Here is a 17,863-nt window from a genome sequence, read left to right on the forward strand (position 1 = left end):
CCACCTGAGTCTGAAATTGATGAATTATAGTCTTTACTGTGTTGCAAATGTAAAGTTTGTTTGAGGTATGAAATATAAAATGAGCTAACAGCACTTTATCTTCCAGTATACACTAGCAGAGGGTCAGAGGGTATTCTAGAGTCAGAGGCGTCTCCGAGACCTTCAGCAGGTGGTGTTTCAACATATTTTTTGGAAAGACAAATCTTTTTTCTTCCAAAACAAAGTATTATGGATAACTTTAATATATAAACTTTGTAAAAACTTTATTATAAGTATATTCTTCAAATTTAAATTTATTACATTAATTAATCAATTAAGTCAGCAAGAGCAATGACTTAGCCTGGCAATTCAGGTCCTGTCCAGTGTATTAAAATTTGGTAAATAATTCATTTAAGTAAATACATTATTTTTAGTTTAAAAATAATTGGGAATGTATTTTTCAAAATGAAATTTATATGGGATATTTGAACTCCTAACATTCTTCCATTACAAGCCAGGCTTTCCCTGATCTCAGTTTGAAAACCACTAATGCTGAGAATTAAAGTAAACTAAGCATTAACCCAAGGAGATAGGAAGTAAACCAAAGCAAAAGAATGAGGGAGAAATTAATTAAAACAAAACAAAACAAAACACAAACACCATTATTTAGGTCTTCTCGTTTTTTGTTTTTTGTTTTTTATAAATGTGGAAGCTACTAATGTATATACCAGGTATCATAGATTCTAGCCTTTCAAGACTAAGTTTTTTAGTCTCATTCTCTCTGAAAACAAACAAAAAGGCAAAACAAACAAAGCCACCATTTCCTCGTCCTGCTTATTCCTCCTGAGCTGAAGCAATCCTTGTCATCCTTGGACACCTCTGATCCCTTACATGGCTCTCACTGTAGAACTGAACTGTGTCCTGTCCTTCCCTCCATTGTTTTATGCTTTCCCCTTGGGGCCTGCAGGACCTGTCTAATCCCTTGTCTGCATGACAGAACCTCAGATATTTGCAACCATGACCATTTACCCATGAGTCCTTTCTTCTCTGGCAAAACAGTCCCAGTTCCTTCAATTGTTCCTCATATGACAACATGGTTTTTGAGTCCCTATGGCATCCTTGTCATTTTCCTCTGAACATGTTGTCATTTTAGTCTGTATTTACATTAAAGTATTCCATGGCTAAGGTATGTCTGATAGGCATAGAAAAGAGCTGTCCACACTCATTCCTAATGGAATTACTAGATTTTCATCATTGTGTGGTTGAGCAGAATTAGCCTTTTAGTCACAGTGGTGACTCATCCTTAGTTGATTTTTGACTAAAATCCCAGCTGGTATGCGACTCTTAAACTGCATTTTGCTTCTGTCTTTATTTTTGCATTTGATTGTTTTGAAACCAAGTGCAGGACATTTATTTCTCAAGAAATATTCGGATAATGCAAGAGTAGAGATTATAATTTAAGTATTCTTATACCTAATCCAGTATATTTCTTCCTATTATCTGCTTAAAATGTCAGGTTTTTGTTTTTAACTTCTAAGAGGTTTATGTTTTTATGGAAGCTGTAAGTTAGTGATTTAAAAGGGAAGCAAACTAAGGAGCTTTTCAGCCTGCTTCTGTCTTGTGAGGAATCTGGAGTCATTTACTGACCTCTGTCATGAATTGTTTTTTACTCAATTCAGCTGTGCTACAGAAACAATGGTTATTTCAATTCTTTAGTGGTGAATCATTCTGTCAAGTGTGAAAGTCATCAGGAATTTTTGTGTTTGAGTTTAATGCAGAGTTTTGAATAATAGATACCTTTTAAAATAAATATTATTATATATATTGAATTTATGGTAATTATTTCTTTTTATTAGTAATTTATTAATTGCATATCATTGTCAGTTTTTGTTTCTCTGTGTTATCAGCTATTGTGAGAAGCAAGCTAAAGTCTCCCATTGTGCTTAGGGATTTGTCTATTTCCGCCTTCGTACTTGTTAATATTTCCTTTGAAGCTATGTTTTTAGGTACATACAGATTTAATACTATGATATAATCCTGTTCAATTGATACTTCATATGATAAAGAGTTCCTCTTTCTCTTGTTATGTCTTGCTTTAAAAACTACTTTGTTTGATTTTTTTTTGGCTATAGTAGCTTTGTTTTGGTTAGTGTAGCTTAGTATATCTTTTTATTTTAAGCTTTCTGTGTCATTTTTAAGTGTCTCTCTTGTAAACAGCCTATATTTTCTCATTATCAGCGAGAAAATTGGCATACTGTGCTCTATTTCATCCTTTTGGGAAATGGAAGCCATTCCTACCCCATGGTTATTTCTAAAGAAATGTCTGAAGTCTTTTACGTCATTTTAATTTATCTTCCTTGAAAAACATGACATTCTGATACTTCCTCCTGGATCCAAACAATTTGTACTTACCTGTTGTTTTTTGACTTAGTTTTTGTTTGGGATAATAAATTTGAATGATCTTGATATTTTAAATAAGTGATTTAAACATGCTTTATTTTTTTATTTGTCTCTTATTTTTTAAAAATTTATTATTGTTGATCTGGTACAGTTTTCCTATTTTTCCCCCATTGCTCTCTCCTGCGCCACCCACCCCTGCCCCTCTCCAGTGGTTCTTAACCGTTTGGTATTAGTGCTCCTTGTACCCTTCTAAGGATTTCTAATGAAAAGACAGACACTCTCTCAGGATGATTGCTTAAAACTGTGCCTATGTCTTTGGAGGATTAAGGAACATTTTTTCTGAACTCCCCTCTCCACCTCAGAGGTACCCATGGATTTCAGGGTGAGAATTCTTGTAGTAAGTACACAAAATAAATGTTGAGTTAAACATAAAGGTATAGATAAGTCAATAAATACTTGAGCATTGACTGTTTGTACAGTAATAGGTTGGGGAAAATGTGCTAGGTCTGGGACAGGAAGATCTAGATTTGATCTGTGGCTTTGCCACTCACCGGACCTGATATTATCAGGGTCTCATTTATAAAATAAGAACTATGGTTATACTTCCCAGGTATTATTGTGGGGATAGGATGAGAAAATACAGGAGAAAACACTTTATAAATTGTGAAGTACTCCACACATAAAAGATAATAGATGCATGTATGTATATAGATATGCATATGTCTACATATAATAGATGGATACACATATACAATTTTTTTTGCATTTTCACACTTTGTTTTTAAGAAGTACTTCAGTTAAATGCAATAATTAGAAATAAAAGACTTTTTGCCCATAGCATTTTCTTTAGAGTTGTGCTTGAATATAATAAAGGGGATAAATTAACTTGGAGGTTGGGGCAGAAATCAAGAAACCCAATACTGTTCATTTGGCTCTGGGATCCTGAGCTAGTTAGCAATACCTGTACTCTAATTAATTTACCTGTAGAATGGGCTAATGCTTTTATGTTTTACTCTTTTCAAGGACCTTGCAACATTCAACACACCATGCCAAGCAGGGAAGGCTGTAGGTAGAATTGCTATTTTTTTGTTGTTGTTGTTACTGTAAACAGGACAAGTTTCAAATATTAAAAACCAACAATCAAATTTGATTACTTAGAGCATTATAATTATGATAATGGTTTTCATGGCATGTATTTGTAAACTTTAGTTGTAATATTTAATATGTCAGTTAACATTTACTCTCATTGTGCTTCTATCCTAAAAATTGATCCATATAAAGCTGTAGGATACTATAATACCTTAGAAAACAGTAGAACCATCTTACTGTCATATAAAAAGGTGACTATTATCATCAAAAAACATTTCCATTTTTGTATGTTACTATAAAAGCTAGAGTTTATAACATTCTTTGAATCTTTGGGTGCCTTTGAGGATATAATGAAGTCCGTAAACCTTTCCACATAAAATTGGACACATATATACATACAAAAACAATTTTGCTAATAATTTTAAGAGGTTCCCAGACCACCTGAAACTCATTTATGGACTCTTCCTATGTCTCCAGATTAAGAACCACCCCCCAAAAGGATCCACACTTTGTTCTAGTTGTCACAATATGAAATGATAGTATTTATTTATTGCCTACTCATGCCAGACATTTTAGAAACTAAATTGCTAAGGCTGTTGTCCTACAGATAATATTGTTACTAACAATATAATTATATACAGATACATTGACTGTTGAAGATGAGAGAGAAGAAAGTGAGTAAAGGAGGGAGAACATTAGTACAAAAATCCCTAGTGATTAGGATAATACAGTCCCCAAGCAACTTAGGATACTGTTATAGATTAATAGAAGAATACTTAGAATATGCACATCAGTGTCTGTGACCACTTTCATCTTAAATGCTATTGGGAGAGGAGTAGAAAGTTGGGTGAAATAGTTGAGAATGGCAAATACATTTGATATCTTTTTGTTTCTTTGAGAAGCAAGTCATAGATGTTACAGCATCTCATGCAGAAGGCTTGGTCTTTGAAAATTACTGATAAATTTTGCAAATAGAATTTCTCTATGGGGCTGCTTGGTGGTAAAAAAAATGTTGGTTTAACGTACTTGATTTTTTTTCTGTTTGTGCTTATATTGAGATATATTTACTATGATTATATTTAGTTCAGCTTTTCTTGTTTACATTTGTCGTTCCTGTGTTCATGTTACCTGGCCTGGAGAGGTTTTGCAGGAGGGTCTGAGTGCTTTTTATTTGGGCCAGGAGAAGGGAAATAGGTGGTACACCTTCACCTTTCAGAGGAGAAGGGGAATGATTTTGAGAAAGTGAAAATTTTGACCTGCCTAAGGCAGAGGTGGATAGAAGAGGGAACACCAGAATTCTTTAAATTGAAATTTAATCAGATCACTAACAAAGATGGTGCCATTTAGTAACAGGTTTTTATATAAATGGGCAATAAATTTCAGTGGCAATGGAAAATATGAATTAAATCAATGAGGAACTGTTTATTATCTGTTAATTCAGGAAATGCTAAAAATGACAGTTTTGGCAATGTTGGGATGAATATGATATACTTGCTCAGTACAGGTGGTAATGAAAGTTGATATAACGTTTTTGGAAAGCAGTTTTGTAATCTGTGACAAGTGTTTACATTCTTGGCCCATTTCTGGAATTTCATTCTGGAAAGGGATTTAAAGCATAAAAACAATGTACATGAAAATGTTTACTGTAGTATTATTTGTAATGTTAAGCTAGAAATACCGTTAATGTACAATAGAGTGATTAAATCACCGAGCATCAAACACCTGATGGAATGCAATTAAAAATGGTACCAAAGACTGTAACAACATGGAAAAATATTTTTGATAGAAGAGAGCAAAGCTCAGCCATATGTGTTGTGTATTTATGCCCTGAGTCTAGCTATGTAGTAATTAGCTGTGCATTGAACAAAGACTAGAAGGAAATAGGAAAAATGAAAACTGTTGGTACATTAGAGTGGTGTCAGTATAGATTATATTTAGATATCTTTAATTGCTATTATTTTTTTGTGCAATAATGAAAAGTTTTAGACAGTCTTCTCATTTTATTCAATATTGTGTTAGTTAGGAATTTAACTATTTGGTATGAAGAATGTTTTTGTCCCTAATGGATAGCTATTGTTACAAAACTATTTGTTGAGGAGAGCATTTCCCACTCATTTGAAGTGCCACCTTTATTACATAATCTCCATGCATCCGTTTCTGAACTCTGAAGTTAGTGGTCTGTCTCTGTGCCACTATTGTACTGTTTCAGTGACCATGGTTTTAAAGTATGTTTTGCTTTGTGAGGGGTAAGTTCTGATCTTTCCTCCACCCCCTGCCCAGATATCATTCTTTCTCAGAATGTTCGTTTCTAGTCTTGTGTATTTATTCTTCAGGTGAACTTTATAATAAACTTGTTGAGTTTCATTTGAAATATTCAGTTTGGGTTTTGATTAGAGAACATTAAGTTTATAGGTTAATTTGGGAAGATAATCTTGCCTATTATGCCTTTTATTGTTTCCAGAAGGTTTAGTGAAATACTTGAGTTTTTCTTTCTTTTATTTTAAATTTGGGAAATAGTGAATTGACAGAGAGGTGATAACACATCTATTATTTCTGCATAGAAGCAGAGTGATTCTGATATTGATGCCAACAAATTCACTTAGGGAAGTTTATAGTTTTTAATTGCTTAAAACAAAGTATGCAATTGAATCCAGATGTAGACATGATGGAGGCACAATGGAATTCTGTAAACTCTCATTTATCTTTGCCATTAATAGAATTAGTGGCCTTTTAAGTAAAGTAGCAGATTTTCAGTGGCCACACTGATTAGAAAGACCCCCAATCTCAGTGAAACCTTATCACCTGTAGTTGATTATATTGTACCTTGTTCCTCAGCACAATTTCCTCCTGCTGATCTCCTTTATAGCATATCTAAACTTGCTTCCAGCTTTCTCTAAACTTGCTTCCAGCTTTCTCTAACTTTTCTGAATGAAAATGTTCCTGTGTATTCATGTTTTCTTTCTCTGTCTTCCTCTTTCTCTCTTGCCATCTCCCTCCCCCAGTCTCCCCATCCCCTTTCTGTCTCATTGGGGGTCTCCGTGGGTTTCTTTATCCACCCCCTTCCCTCCTTCTCCTGTAATTACATTGTGTCCTTCTGATCTCTTCGTGATTAGCAAATAATAAACTCCTTTTATGCTGAATATTAATCTTAATGCCAGGACTTCTGGACATCTCTCTTTAATGGATATGAGTAATTTCTGACCTCACTGTTGTTTATCTTCTTTTCTCAGTGTAAAGCATGGCACGCTCTTGAAAGGCAGTCGTACTGATTCTAAAACTACTGTGTTGGGTTGCATTGAAAAGGGTTGCAGTTCAATTCTTTCATAAGCCGTATTTCTTGTTCACCTGACCAGATAAAATAGTAATATGATCATTGTTTTGAATAGATACAGATTAGATATCCTTGTGATCTGTGAAAAACTTTGATCTGTATACATAATGTTTTCTATTTAAAAAAATATCAACAGGTCAGGTCAGATTTGGTCCATGAGTAATTAACAGTCCCTTTGGCAACCAGGAACATGACGAAAGCAAGCTGTTCTTCCTTTTTTAGGAAATGGAATTTCATCTAAGTTTCCTCTCAGTCATGTCAGACGTTTTTCTTTTTTCAGATCCTCTTCCTGAACTCTTTTTTGAAGCTATTGTATGGTAGATTTTTCTTGGCATGTTACTTTCTATTGATTATATCTGTGCACGTGTGTGCAAGCTCACACACAGAGAAAGGACAATTCAAAATAGGGAACTGGAGATTCTTTTTAGAACTCTACAATTTGTATTTATCCCCATTCAAAATTTAAGATAATGTTTCTTGTGTGTCATGGATTGCAAACCACTAGATAAACCTAGCCTTTTTATTTTTAAAATTTTCGAAGAAAAAAGCAAGGTGGCTTCTGGAAAGAGGAGCTCCACCTCGATTTTAGCTTTGATGTCGATTGGCCTACCTCTTGATATCCTACAGAATATCATGCTAATATCCATCAAAGTCTCTGTTGAAGAGACTATGCAGACTTCTCTCTGCTCACTTTTCTCCCCTGTCACAGGGTGAGGCGTCCTCGGAGGGTGCGTTTGTTTTTGTTGGGCAAGCTCACAAAAGCCCACATGCTCCTCCAGGCTGGGCTGGGCTGAGCTCTGGAGACCCTCCAAGGTAGGCGACCCCTTCCACCTCCTGGTTTCCATTTCCCTGCCACTCCTACAGGCTGGGCGGAATGTACCCTCTCCCTGGAGGTCCCCTTTGTATTGCCGTTTTTTATGTTTGAGGGGAGGGAGTGTCCAGAGTCCTTCAAGGCCCCAGGATCATCTGGCAGGCTCCTGCCTCCCTGCTGCTCCCCTGTAAGCACTGCGGATGTTGCCCCTCTGCACAGCCTCTGGATGGTGATGTGTCTGCCGCGGCTTCCTCCACCTTCCTTCCTTCCTCCGAGTGTGCCTTGGTGACTGGGCTGTGCCCCCTCTCCTTGGGGCCAGGGTACTTAGCAGGGCTCTGTTCCAAATTGGAAGCTCTCAAGAGAAAGTGTGAAGCCAGGCCGGACGAGAAGAGGACTTGGAAGTCCCTCAGGGAAGACTGATAACTATTGGAAAGGCACAGCAAGCGTGTGGTTTTATTTCGCAATGTGTGTGAATATCGAAGTTTCTTACAACCAGATCTGTTGTATGTAGGACAGGGTAAGGATATAGCTAAAGGATAATTGTTTTGAATCTTTACCCTGGTGGTATCTCAGATAGAGGGAAAAATGCACATAATGGTGTTCATCAGGCTGGAATTCAAATGGAGTAAAAGACAAAGTATCATATTTTCACATTTCTTAATGAAAAAGAAAAATTTTGCCCTGAGCCACGTGGCTCAGTTAGTTGGGCGTCGACCCACAGAGCGAAAGGTCGCTGGTTTGATTCTCAGTCAGGGCACAGGCCTGTGTTGCAGGTTTGGCCCCTGGCTGGGGAGTGTGCAAGAGACAGCTGATCATCAGTGTTCTCTCTCACATGGATGTTTTCCTCCCTCTGTATCTCCCTCCTTTCCCCTCTCTAAAAATAAATACGTAAAATATTTTTTAAGAAGAAAAATTCTTCCCTACGCTTCAGACTTCTTCAACTTTCAAAACAGAACAAATCAGCTCTGACACTCATACTTCAGTACTCATACTTTGGTATCTCAGAAAGCATCTCCCTGTCATCCAAAGTGTTGGGAAGAAGGCTTTGTAGTATTTGAGCTCACTCACATAAAGTGAATGTGACAAACTGTCCTGGTTGGGACACAGGTCTTTTTTATTGTGGTTTCTTAGAGCCAGGATGAGGAAATGTGATGATACCCCAACTTATTTATTTTTCAGGGGCAGATGACGGTCTATGCAAAGTTTGGCAAAAATGTCTATCTTCCTAAAGATGCCGAGTTTTACTTTATTTATAACGGATCTCATCAGAGACACATCATGATCGCAGAACGCACGGAGGATAACGTTCTCCAATCCAGCATTCCAGGTGAGGTGTCCTCTTTACTGTGCAGTTGGAAAATCTGTCCGTAAGCATCTTCCCACCAGGGATGTAGGCTGGGAAGGAAACCAGGAGGAGAAAGCAAACAGTGCCTCAAGGGGGGATGGGTGTGTGAGAGTATGTGCGTGTGTGTCTGTGTGTATGTGAGGTTCTTCCAGCTGTACCTGAGGCTGTCTGAGCAGCCTAGCCTTAACCTCAAGGCTGGGTGTGCTTTGGCTGTTGTCCAGGGGAGGTGACACTAGATCTTAGGATTGCCTCCTGTAGTCCCAGATCCCATTGCCAGGGGTGGCCCACGCAGCGCGGAGACGTTGACTGTTGTCTTCATTCTCCCTTCCTCATTCACTGTGGCCAGCCCAGCAGGGCCTGCCTCTCCTTGCTTGCTCATGTTGGTGGCTGGGCTTCCTTTCCTGGCACCCTGTCCACCCAGATGTGTCCTTGCTGGGTGTCAGGCTCCAGAACTTTCTCTTTCCACCACCAAAATGGTCATGTTCCAAAACCTGTAATTCTCTCAGATAATCTCGCCAATCACCACGGTGACAGATGACAACTTAATGTATCATGGTAATGTGTTATCATGAGCTATTAGCCCATTTCAGATACAGGTGTGATGTGTTTTTACTGGGGTGTGGGTTGTGCATTGAGACATCAAGCTCTAGCCTAAAGGTGTAATTAAGATGTCAGTCATTTCCTGCAGGAAGGGAGGAGTTGGTGGTTTTTGCTTGTTGATTGATCAGTTTTATTTAACTGTGGGTCCTTCAGTTACTTTTTAAATTGTAGCACATAGGGAACCATCAGATTTTCTTATAGGTAAGATGGACCTCATTTTAGAGGAAAAATGTGTCTGCATGCTTCTCTAGTATATCTGTTACTTGTGGAAAGAAGGTAGACAGTAAACATACAAACACAGGCAGAGGCAGAACTGCAGAAATGTGTTAAGTTTTACCTTTCAGCTTCCTGGGCTTGAGTCAATCTGTTGTTTTGTGGGCAGTTTTAAGCACTTCTCACTCTGCTTCGCTATCTCCCGTCTTTATAAGAGAAAAAAAAAAAGTCAAACCTCATTAATGACACAGAGTCACTTTGTGTGGGTCTCTTGTGCCTCTGCCCTTTTGCTTTGGAATTAAATTTTTGTTTTTCCTGCCTTGGCGTCCCCCTCTTTTCTTAGTTTACATTTTTATGAAGCCTTTTCTAGAGAAAGAATAAAAATAACTAAAGTGCCACTTCTAATGTCAAAGCTTTTGTTTTGTCTTAACTTGTATGTAGGGGTGAACCCCCTTGCCACTTTTTGTTATGTTAAAGACAGTATTCTTGATTATATAGTAACCTGTTTAGAAGTTAGGGTTTTTACCTTCATTTTAACATATCTCTTAAGGCCGGTGACAGTCCCTGTCTCTAAACCTTAAATTTCCCTGGTTATAGCTTTACCAGGGTACCTTTTAGAGTTATGTAGAACAGATTTCTGTATTATATTTTGGACATGTGTAGGCTGGCGGTGGGGGCTCCATTCTGTACCCGCACATTAGACCATTTAAAAAAGATCAATGTGAAGATGGCAGTAGTTCTTGTTTAGTAAACCAGGATGCTCTTTTTCCTTGAAGCCCGAGCACATTGTGTTTGGGGAGAGGCTTTGGAGAATAGGGAGAGAAGGAACGACTTGCATTCATTAGCCATATGCTCGGAGTCCAGCGGAGGCTGAATGTTAACCCTTCTTCTGTCCAGCTATGATTATCATAATACAGAAGTTTGGTGGGACTAAGTTTTGGAAATTCTGTCATGGGTAGCATAAAAATAGAAGTTCACCAACCTTGGCAAGATGGAAGAAGAGACATGTAAGGAGGAGGAACGGGTAGCAGGACGAGGTGAAGTATACACATTTCTGTCTCAGTAGTCTTCAGCCACCCCCACTCACATTCAGTGGAGCTCTGTGGAATTAGGATGAACTTGTGTAACTGAAGTGCTGCTTTATAAAACTATCATCTGAATAAAATGCATTTAAATGTATGACTCAAGGGGAAATGGCAGAGCAGAAAGGAGCAAAGACCTTTAAGATGACAAGCTTGAATTCAGGGGCTGGGGTAGATGTAAAATGTGAAGGTATGCCAAATAACAGAGTCTGGTCATATTAGGTGACACGCTCAGAGCTTGTCAAGGTTACTTTTAAAAGCAGTCGTCACTAGAAGAGGAGGGAGTCCGCTTTAATTTGGCCCCACAGGCTTGGCAGCATTGAAGATAAGTTGCTGCATTTCCTTTCTGCCTTGGTCTCCGGTAGCATGTGGTCTGCTTCAGCAGTGTAGTGAGACAGGTGACCACTAGCACTTTGGACACAGTGACAGCATCTCATGTAGACTCTGGGTGAACTGTTCACTGTCTTGTTGTCCAGGCCACGGGCTTCAGGAGACGGTGACGGTGTCTGTGTGCCTCTGCTCAGAAGGGTATTCCCCAGTGACCATGGACTCCGTATCAGTGACCTACGTGGACAACATGGCCTGCAGGCTGGCCCGTCTGCTGGTCACCCAGGCTGATCGCCTCACTGCCAGTAGCCATCAGACCTTGCTGACCCCATTCGCCCTGACGGTGGGAGCATTGCCTGCCTTGGATGAGGAACTTGTACTGGCTCTGACCCATCTGGAATTGCCTCCTGGGTGGACTGTCTTGGGAAGTTCTTCACTTGAAGGTGGGTCTGTACCAAAAAATTTGCATGCCTCCTCTCTGTCAAGTTTAGAATATGTCTTACAATTTATTGTCTGTTTTCTTGCGTGGGTTTTCCTGCCCACTCTTGGCCCAAGCCTGGGCCTGATGTGGCTGGTTTCCCTGCAATCCTGAGCCACTCATCTCTGGGCTGGTTGATGCTACTCTGTTCCCGCAGGTGAAGAGCTCTGCCTCAGGAGGGAAGGACTGTTCTTTGTGGAAGGCTCTTGAGCCAGCTGCTTTGGGCCGTGGCTCCACTCCCTTTGGCATGTTTCCTTGCTGGGAGATGGGGATATTGCTGCCTGTTTCCAAACAGGGAGCGTCATGCAGCAATGAAGAGCATGCAGCCAACTCTGGGGAACATTTAGAAGAAATGTGGCCATGAAGGAAATGTAGCCTTTGGGTTGACATCTTTAAAAATGTCAGTGTCACTGTGAGCCTTCATATTATATTTGTACTAACTTCTGGAGTTCCCCCTGGATGCCTCCTGTTTACTAAAAGACTGAATAGACTACAAACACGAACCATTTGGAATCTGTGTGAACAGAGATGATATTGTATACAAACTCACTCTAGGCATGAGGCTAAACTGTTCAATGGATGCATGTTATGGTGATACAAATTCCATAATTTTATTGGAACTACAGAGAAGTTGCTCTGTAGTATTTCATTGAATACAACACATACTATTGCTGCTTTTCTGTATTCTTCCCATGACTTTAGTTTTGTGGTTGGATAATGCTATTTTCAAGAGTTTCTGTTTCTGATAAAATCTAGTTACGAGTTGGTTTAAGTTTGCTCATGGCTGGCATTACATGCATTATTCTATGTGAAGGGGTATGATTTTTGTAAAGAAAATCATAAGGCCATAGTTACAATCAAAAAGGATCTCTGTTTCTTTCCTTTAATCAGGCTTATACTAAAATTATCCTGGGCACTTGAGGATGTTTCTTATTTCTTAAGACCTTGATGAGAGACATTGCAAGCCTAGTTCAGCGATAAGCCATGTCTGACTCCTACACACTGCACTGTGTGGTATCTGATGAATATGTACACGGGGTGGCTCCCTGAGCGAGTGGGTGGTGCCTGTGCTGCTTACTGTTATCCCCAAAGACCTAGCAAAGAGCTCAGTACATAGCAGATGCTCAAGAAATATTTGTTGAATGAATGAAGGTTGTATCATTATACCTTCAAGGAATTGCACACCACTGTTTTAATTCTCTTGTATACATACAGGGGCAGGCGAAAGTACCTTTACAGCTGTGAGTACATGAAACACAGTGTTTATTCTTGTATTGTTATTTATTAATTATTGTATTATTTATTTTTATTACAACTGTAAACCTATTTTTGCCTACCCCTGTATATAGGAGAAAAGTGTTTCCTGGCAAAGAAACTTTATACACACGCACGTGTGTGTGTGTGTGTGTAGACACACATGGATTATATACATGGATATGTTCATATATTAATTCATTATATACATGTATATTTACATATATTCATTCATATGCGTATATGTAACCGAAAGCAGATCTGGCTGCCTGCCTCTATGAAAGAGGCAGGTCCTGCTGTAAAGGGAAGTGGTTTATTTTCAGGTGCCAGCAACCTGGAAGATGGGGGACCCATGTCACAAAGCCCATCTCCACCTCTGAGTGGAGGCAGGGGCTTTTATAAGGAGGGGGAGGAGAACAGAACAAAGAGATCAAGGGAGGAGGTTGAAAAGTTCTCTACGTGCAGATGAGCACAGTCCATTCTGATAAGGCAAGTGATGGTCTACTGTGTGTCATCCTGGTTTAGTCATGCTGGCTCCCCAGCATCTCAGCTTCACGTCATCCTGAATCTTTGATTAAAGGTCAGTAGATTTCCTGGAGCTGTGATTTCTGAAGGTCAGAATCTATATCTTTGGAAACTAGTTCCCAGGATTCTTATACAAACAGGCTGTTCATCTACAACCCACTTATTAGTCAAGAGTCAGCACTTACAGAAACAATGTCAAAAGGTTGGTGGGGTGGGCAACAGTTTCCCACTGTCACAGTTTTCCACTGTTATATATGTATATGTATATGTGTGTTTTCTGGCTAAGGATCTTATTTTCCTAAGTTGTCTGGCTTTTAAAAAATTCTAACAATAATATTTGAGGGTGTTTTATTATTTGGAAGGCAGATCCATTTTAACAAAAACTTACAGCTTCATAATTTCTCACCAGTTGCTGCACTCAAGGCCGTAAGTGAAGCTGTGGAAAGGCTCACAGACAGGCAAATGCAGGCCAGTCCTAGGGCTCCTTCCGCAGCCAGCTACTCCCTCTGCATAGCAGCTTGAAGGCTGCAGTGGTTCAGTTTGCACAATGGCAGATTATCGAAAGTATGGAACATTATAAGTACACATGAATAGCTTAAACTAAGAGTCTCCAAAATGGGATTTATGTTACCCACACGCTATGTTTATTTTTCTTCCCAAAACTAAGAAATAAAGTTTCTGAGATTTACTAATATTGTAATCTGTAGATTTACAATGGTGCATGAATGCAGTTTTCTGAGCAGGGCTGTTGCAGGCTGGATATTGTGAACATCACTCATTCATAGGGTTGCCAGGAGTTGGAGCTGACTCAGCATAATGTAACATGCACAATTGGTATTGGAAGCGCATGTTTGATTATTTTTGCTGATAGAGACATATGATCAAATAAGTTTGGAGAACACTGGGTTTACCCCCCGCCCCCAAGTAGCTAAGGGTCATCTTATTGCCATTTTCATTGTTTGGAGATGTATTCTTATTTTCCAAGCCTCCATCTATCATGACCTTTGGCTTATGCATATCCTTGGTGACTTATGCCACCAAGGGGTCCTTTTCTGACCTCTCTGCCTTACTTATAGAGGTATATGTATTTTTATGAGAGGAGAATAGAGCAGTTCCTTTTTTTTGTGAGACATTGTATTTTATGGGAGAACAGTTATAGTGTCACAGTCATTAAGAATATGTGTCTGGAGCCAGGTTCAAATCCTGGCCCTGTTGCATACTGGCTCTGAGACTTCATGGGCAAGCTATTTTAGTTCTGATGCCACAAAATTAGAATTTCTAAAATGAGGTACTAGTTTGAGGGACTGTTTTTGTTTTTTGTTTTTTGTTGGTTAAATTAAATAATGTATGGTGAAGCTTCTAAACCATGTCTGAATATACTAAGTTCTCAGTATAAGTTGACGTGTATGTGTGTGTATACAAATGGGTTTCCATATATAGAGAATATATTGTATTACATATGTGGAAAGCAATTGTATTACATATGTGGAAAACAAATGAAGCTATAGTCAAAGGAATAAAACCCTGATATTGTAAACAGTTCCTTGAAGATTTCTAGGACCTTTTTTAGACTTTCTAAGATCAGTTTGCAGTAGTTGAGGTAACATTGCCTGCAGCCAAGACTTGTGATAGAACTTCTCTGAACCACCAGTGTTGAGGGATTAACACTCCCTTTCCTTTTTGCTCCTCTGAATGGAAGAATTTCACTATGGTCTTCCAGTTCACCAGTCCTGTCTTCCACTAATCTAGTCTGCTGTTGAACCCTTCTATTGTATTTTTCATTTCAGTGATTCTATTCTTCAGCTCTGTGATTTCCATTTAGTGCTTTTTAATAGTCTCTGTCTCTTCATTGAAATCCTTTGTTTATGCATTGCTCTCCTGACCTTGGTGAGCATCTTTATAACCATTATTTTGAACTCTGTCAGATAAATCCCTTAATCTTCATTTCATTAAAGTCAGTTTCTGGAGATTTATCTTTTTATTCGAAACATATTCTTTTGTTTCTTCATTTTCTTTGACTTTCTGTTGGTTTCTGAGCATTAGATAAAAGAGGCACCTCTCCTAGTCTTAACAGACTGGTCTTGTGTAGCAGGTGAACCTCATCAATCAGCCCAAGCACCTGGCTGCTCTTAAACCTTTGTGATTATTCAATTTGCTGTCTTTGTTTTTAGTGGCCTGAAGTACTTAAGGGTGTGCCAAGACCCATCAGTGCCCCAAAGGGAGGATCTTAGTTAACACCTGGATCTGGGCTGATTAAAATGCAGAAGCTGGGAAAGTATGCAGTCAGATCCCTTTCAGGGAAAAACTGGGAGACAGGCTTGCTCCTTCTGTGCTGAACTTTAGAGGGATAGCTATAGTGAGTGTCCGTGTGCGTACCCATTAGCTGCTGCTTTTCCCACTCCAGTCCTTGAGAATGCAAGCCCCATTGGCTGTCAGAGCCAGGTGATCTGGGAATCTGTCCCTTGGGTGGCACCAGACATGTGTATAAGATCCTTCCAGAGAGATGCTAGTGATCTGGCTTTATTGTTGGAGTGAGCTGGAGTGAGGAGGGAGGAAATGCCCATTGGCTCCTAAGTCCAGCCAGCCCCTAGATGCATGCTAATTAGAAACTGAACCCTCAGGCAATAATTTGTATGCAGTTAAATCCTTTCCAGGGAAAGACTAGGGGATGCGTGTTTCTGCCTGCTCCCTCTGCACTGAGCCCTGGGGAGAGAGCCATTGTGCTTGCGTGACTATTAAGAACTGCTTCTTTGTTTGCTGAAGTCCTGTGGGGCACATGGATACAAGCCCCTTTGGCTTTCAGAGCTAGATGTTTTTGGGGCCTGTCACTCCGGTGGGAGCCTCAAAAGTTGGGGTGCTAGATGAGTGACCCAAACCTTTGCTTCTTAGGGAGAAGCTGGGAGTTGTGGGTTCCCTGTAGATTGTATGGCTCTGTGTTGGGGATGGGGTTTATGAGAGATTGTCTCAGCCTTTCATACTCATTTCAATGTGGGTATCTTTTCATTCACCTTACAGGAATCATTCATGTAGTTTCTGGATTTCTCTCAGGGAATTGCTCCGTGTACAGCTGTCCGTTTCGTGCTTTGATGGGAGAGGGGATGTCGCCATCATGATTTTTCTCCTTTAATTTAGTAGAATTTTATTCTAAACAGTTTAGAACCTCTTATGTGCTCAATGCATCTTTTTTTCTAGTGTACATACTTCATTCATGTTGCTTGTCTTCAAGGCAATGAATTACAGTAGCAAAAATAATAAACTGAGGCACAGGGCCCTCTGGAGTTTATCATATGTTAGTGGAAGGGGCATTGTCAGTGTAAAAAGATATTTTCTTAGTAATTATTTTTTCTAATATTTATCTGAAAACTATTTAAAGCTTCACTATTCACACTTACTAAAGCTTCTTTGTGTTTATTCATTTATGCTTCTTTGGGGAGGCATAAATAGCTGTTAATAAATAAACATTGATTTCTGTAATGATTTTGTCTTGAAAAAGTCTGATTGAAGCGTTATTGTATTTCCTTGCATTTAATAATAAATCCTTTTTTCCCCTCTCTTTAACCACCGAGAAGTGTCAGGAAGGCCTGAGATCCTGGAGTAAGCCCAGAGTCTGAATGGACTGTGTGTCTCTTAAAGCAAAACAGAGCCTTTCTTGGCCCTGCATCCTACCCATCATTACTCACAATGCAACTTCATTATGTGTCCTAGGGAAGGAAATATCCTGGGTTTTATTTAATTTTGTACCATAAATAAAATTGGATTTCTATTTTGTAAAATTAAACCCATTTTTTCTGTAAGGAAGCTTTCATGATAAAAGCTTTTGCAGGGTCTCAGGCCCCCAAATATGCAGCAAAACTTTGAGTATTTATATAATAATTATTCAATAAAATTTCATAATTTACCTGTTTTTTCTTTTTTTTAGGGAGGGTAGTTTGCTTGTTTGGTTTTTCAACAGAAATCTTTTCTCAGAGATTGGCATGCTTTTGAAAATTAGGTTAACTAGGATAAAATATCTGTTTTAGTCTGTTGGTGCTAGGGTAACTTTTGAGTTGAAGCCTTCTCTTCCTGCTCAGCTGAGTTACTTGCCTTCACTTATGTTCCCAGATGCTTGACATGGCTGGCAAGCACCATGCTTTCCATCAGCATTGGGAAGGCTGGTATTTGCAGAAAGAGCCCAAAGGGACGACAGCTGCCATCTGGGAGGACTGATAGCCCCTGGGAACATAGTAGCTCCTCTCCCAATGGAAGTGGTACAGCTTGTTCTGTTTATGCTTTCTGATTTAAGGAAAAAAAAAACCACTTTCTTAAAAATATTCATACAGAGACTTCCATATAAATTTACACTTATAAAGCAATGTATAGCAACAATTTGCAGATTCAATATATTTTTTTTGCCACAGTAAATTACTTTTATTTTGAAAAACCAATTTGG

At 39.0% G+C, this 17,863-nt stretch overlaps 1 protein-coding gene across 3 annotated transcripts in view; it reads left to right on the plus strand.

The window, feature by feature from the left end:
• The window catches only part of ARHGEF28 (Rho guanine nucleotide exchange factor 28), a 283,144-nt gene that overhangs the window by 104,784 nt on the left and 160,497 nt on the right, over nt 1-17,863 (plus strand). For all 3 annotated transcript variants that reach the window (XM_090276382.1, XM_090276380.1, XM_090276381.1), the window contains exons 3-4: nt 8,790-8,937; nt 11,327-11,620. In XM_090276382.1, the coding sequence (XP_090132508.1) occupies nt 8,790-8,937; nt 11,327-11,620 (442 nt within the window). The remainder of the gene's footprint in view (nt 1-8,789; nt 8,938-11,326; nt 11,621-17,863) is intronic.

This window comes from Furipterus horrens, unplaced genomic scaffold (assembly GCF_987537825.1).
Source record: "Furipterus horrens unplaced genomic scaffold, mFurHor1.1.pri manual_scaffold_5, whole genome shotgun sequence".
Lineage (NCBI taxonomy): Eukaryota > Metazoa > Chordata > Mammalia > Chiroptera > Furipteridae > Furipterus > Furipterus horrens.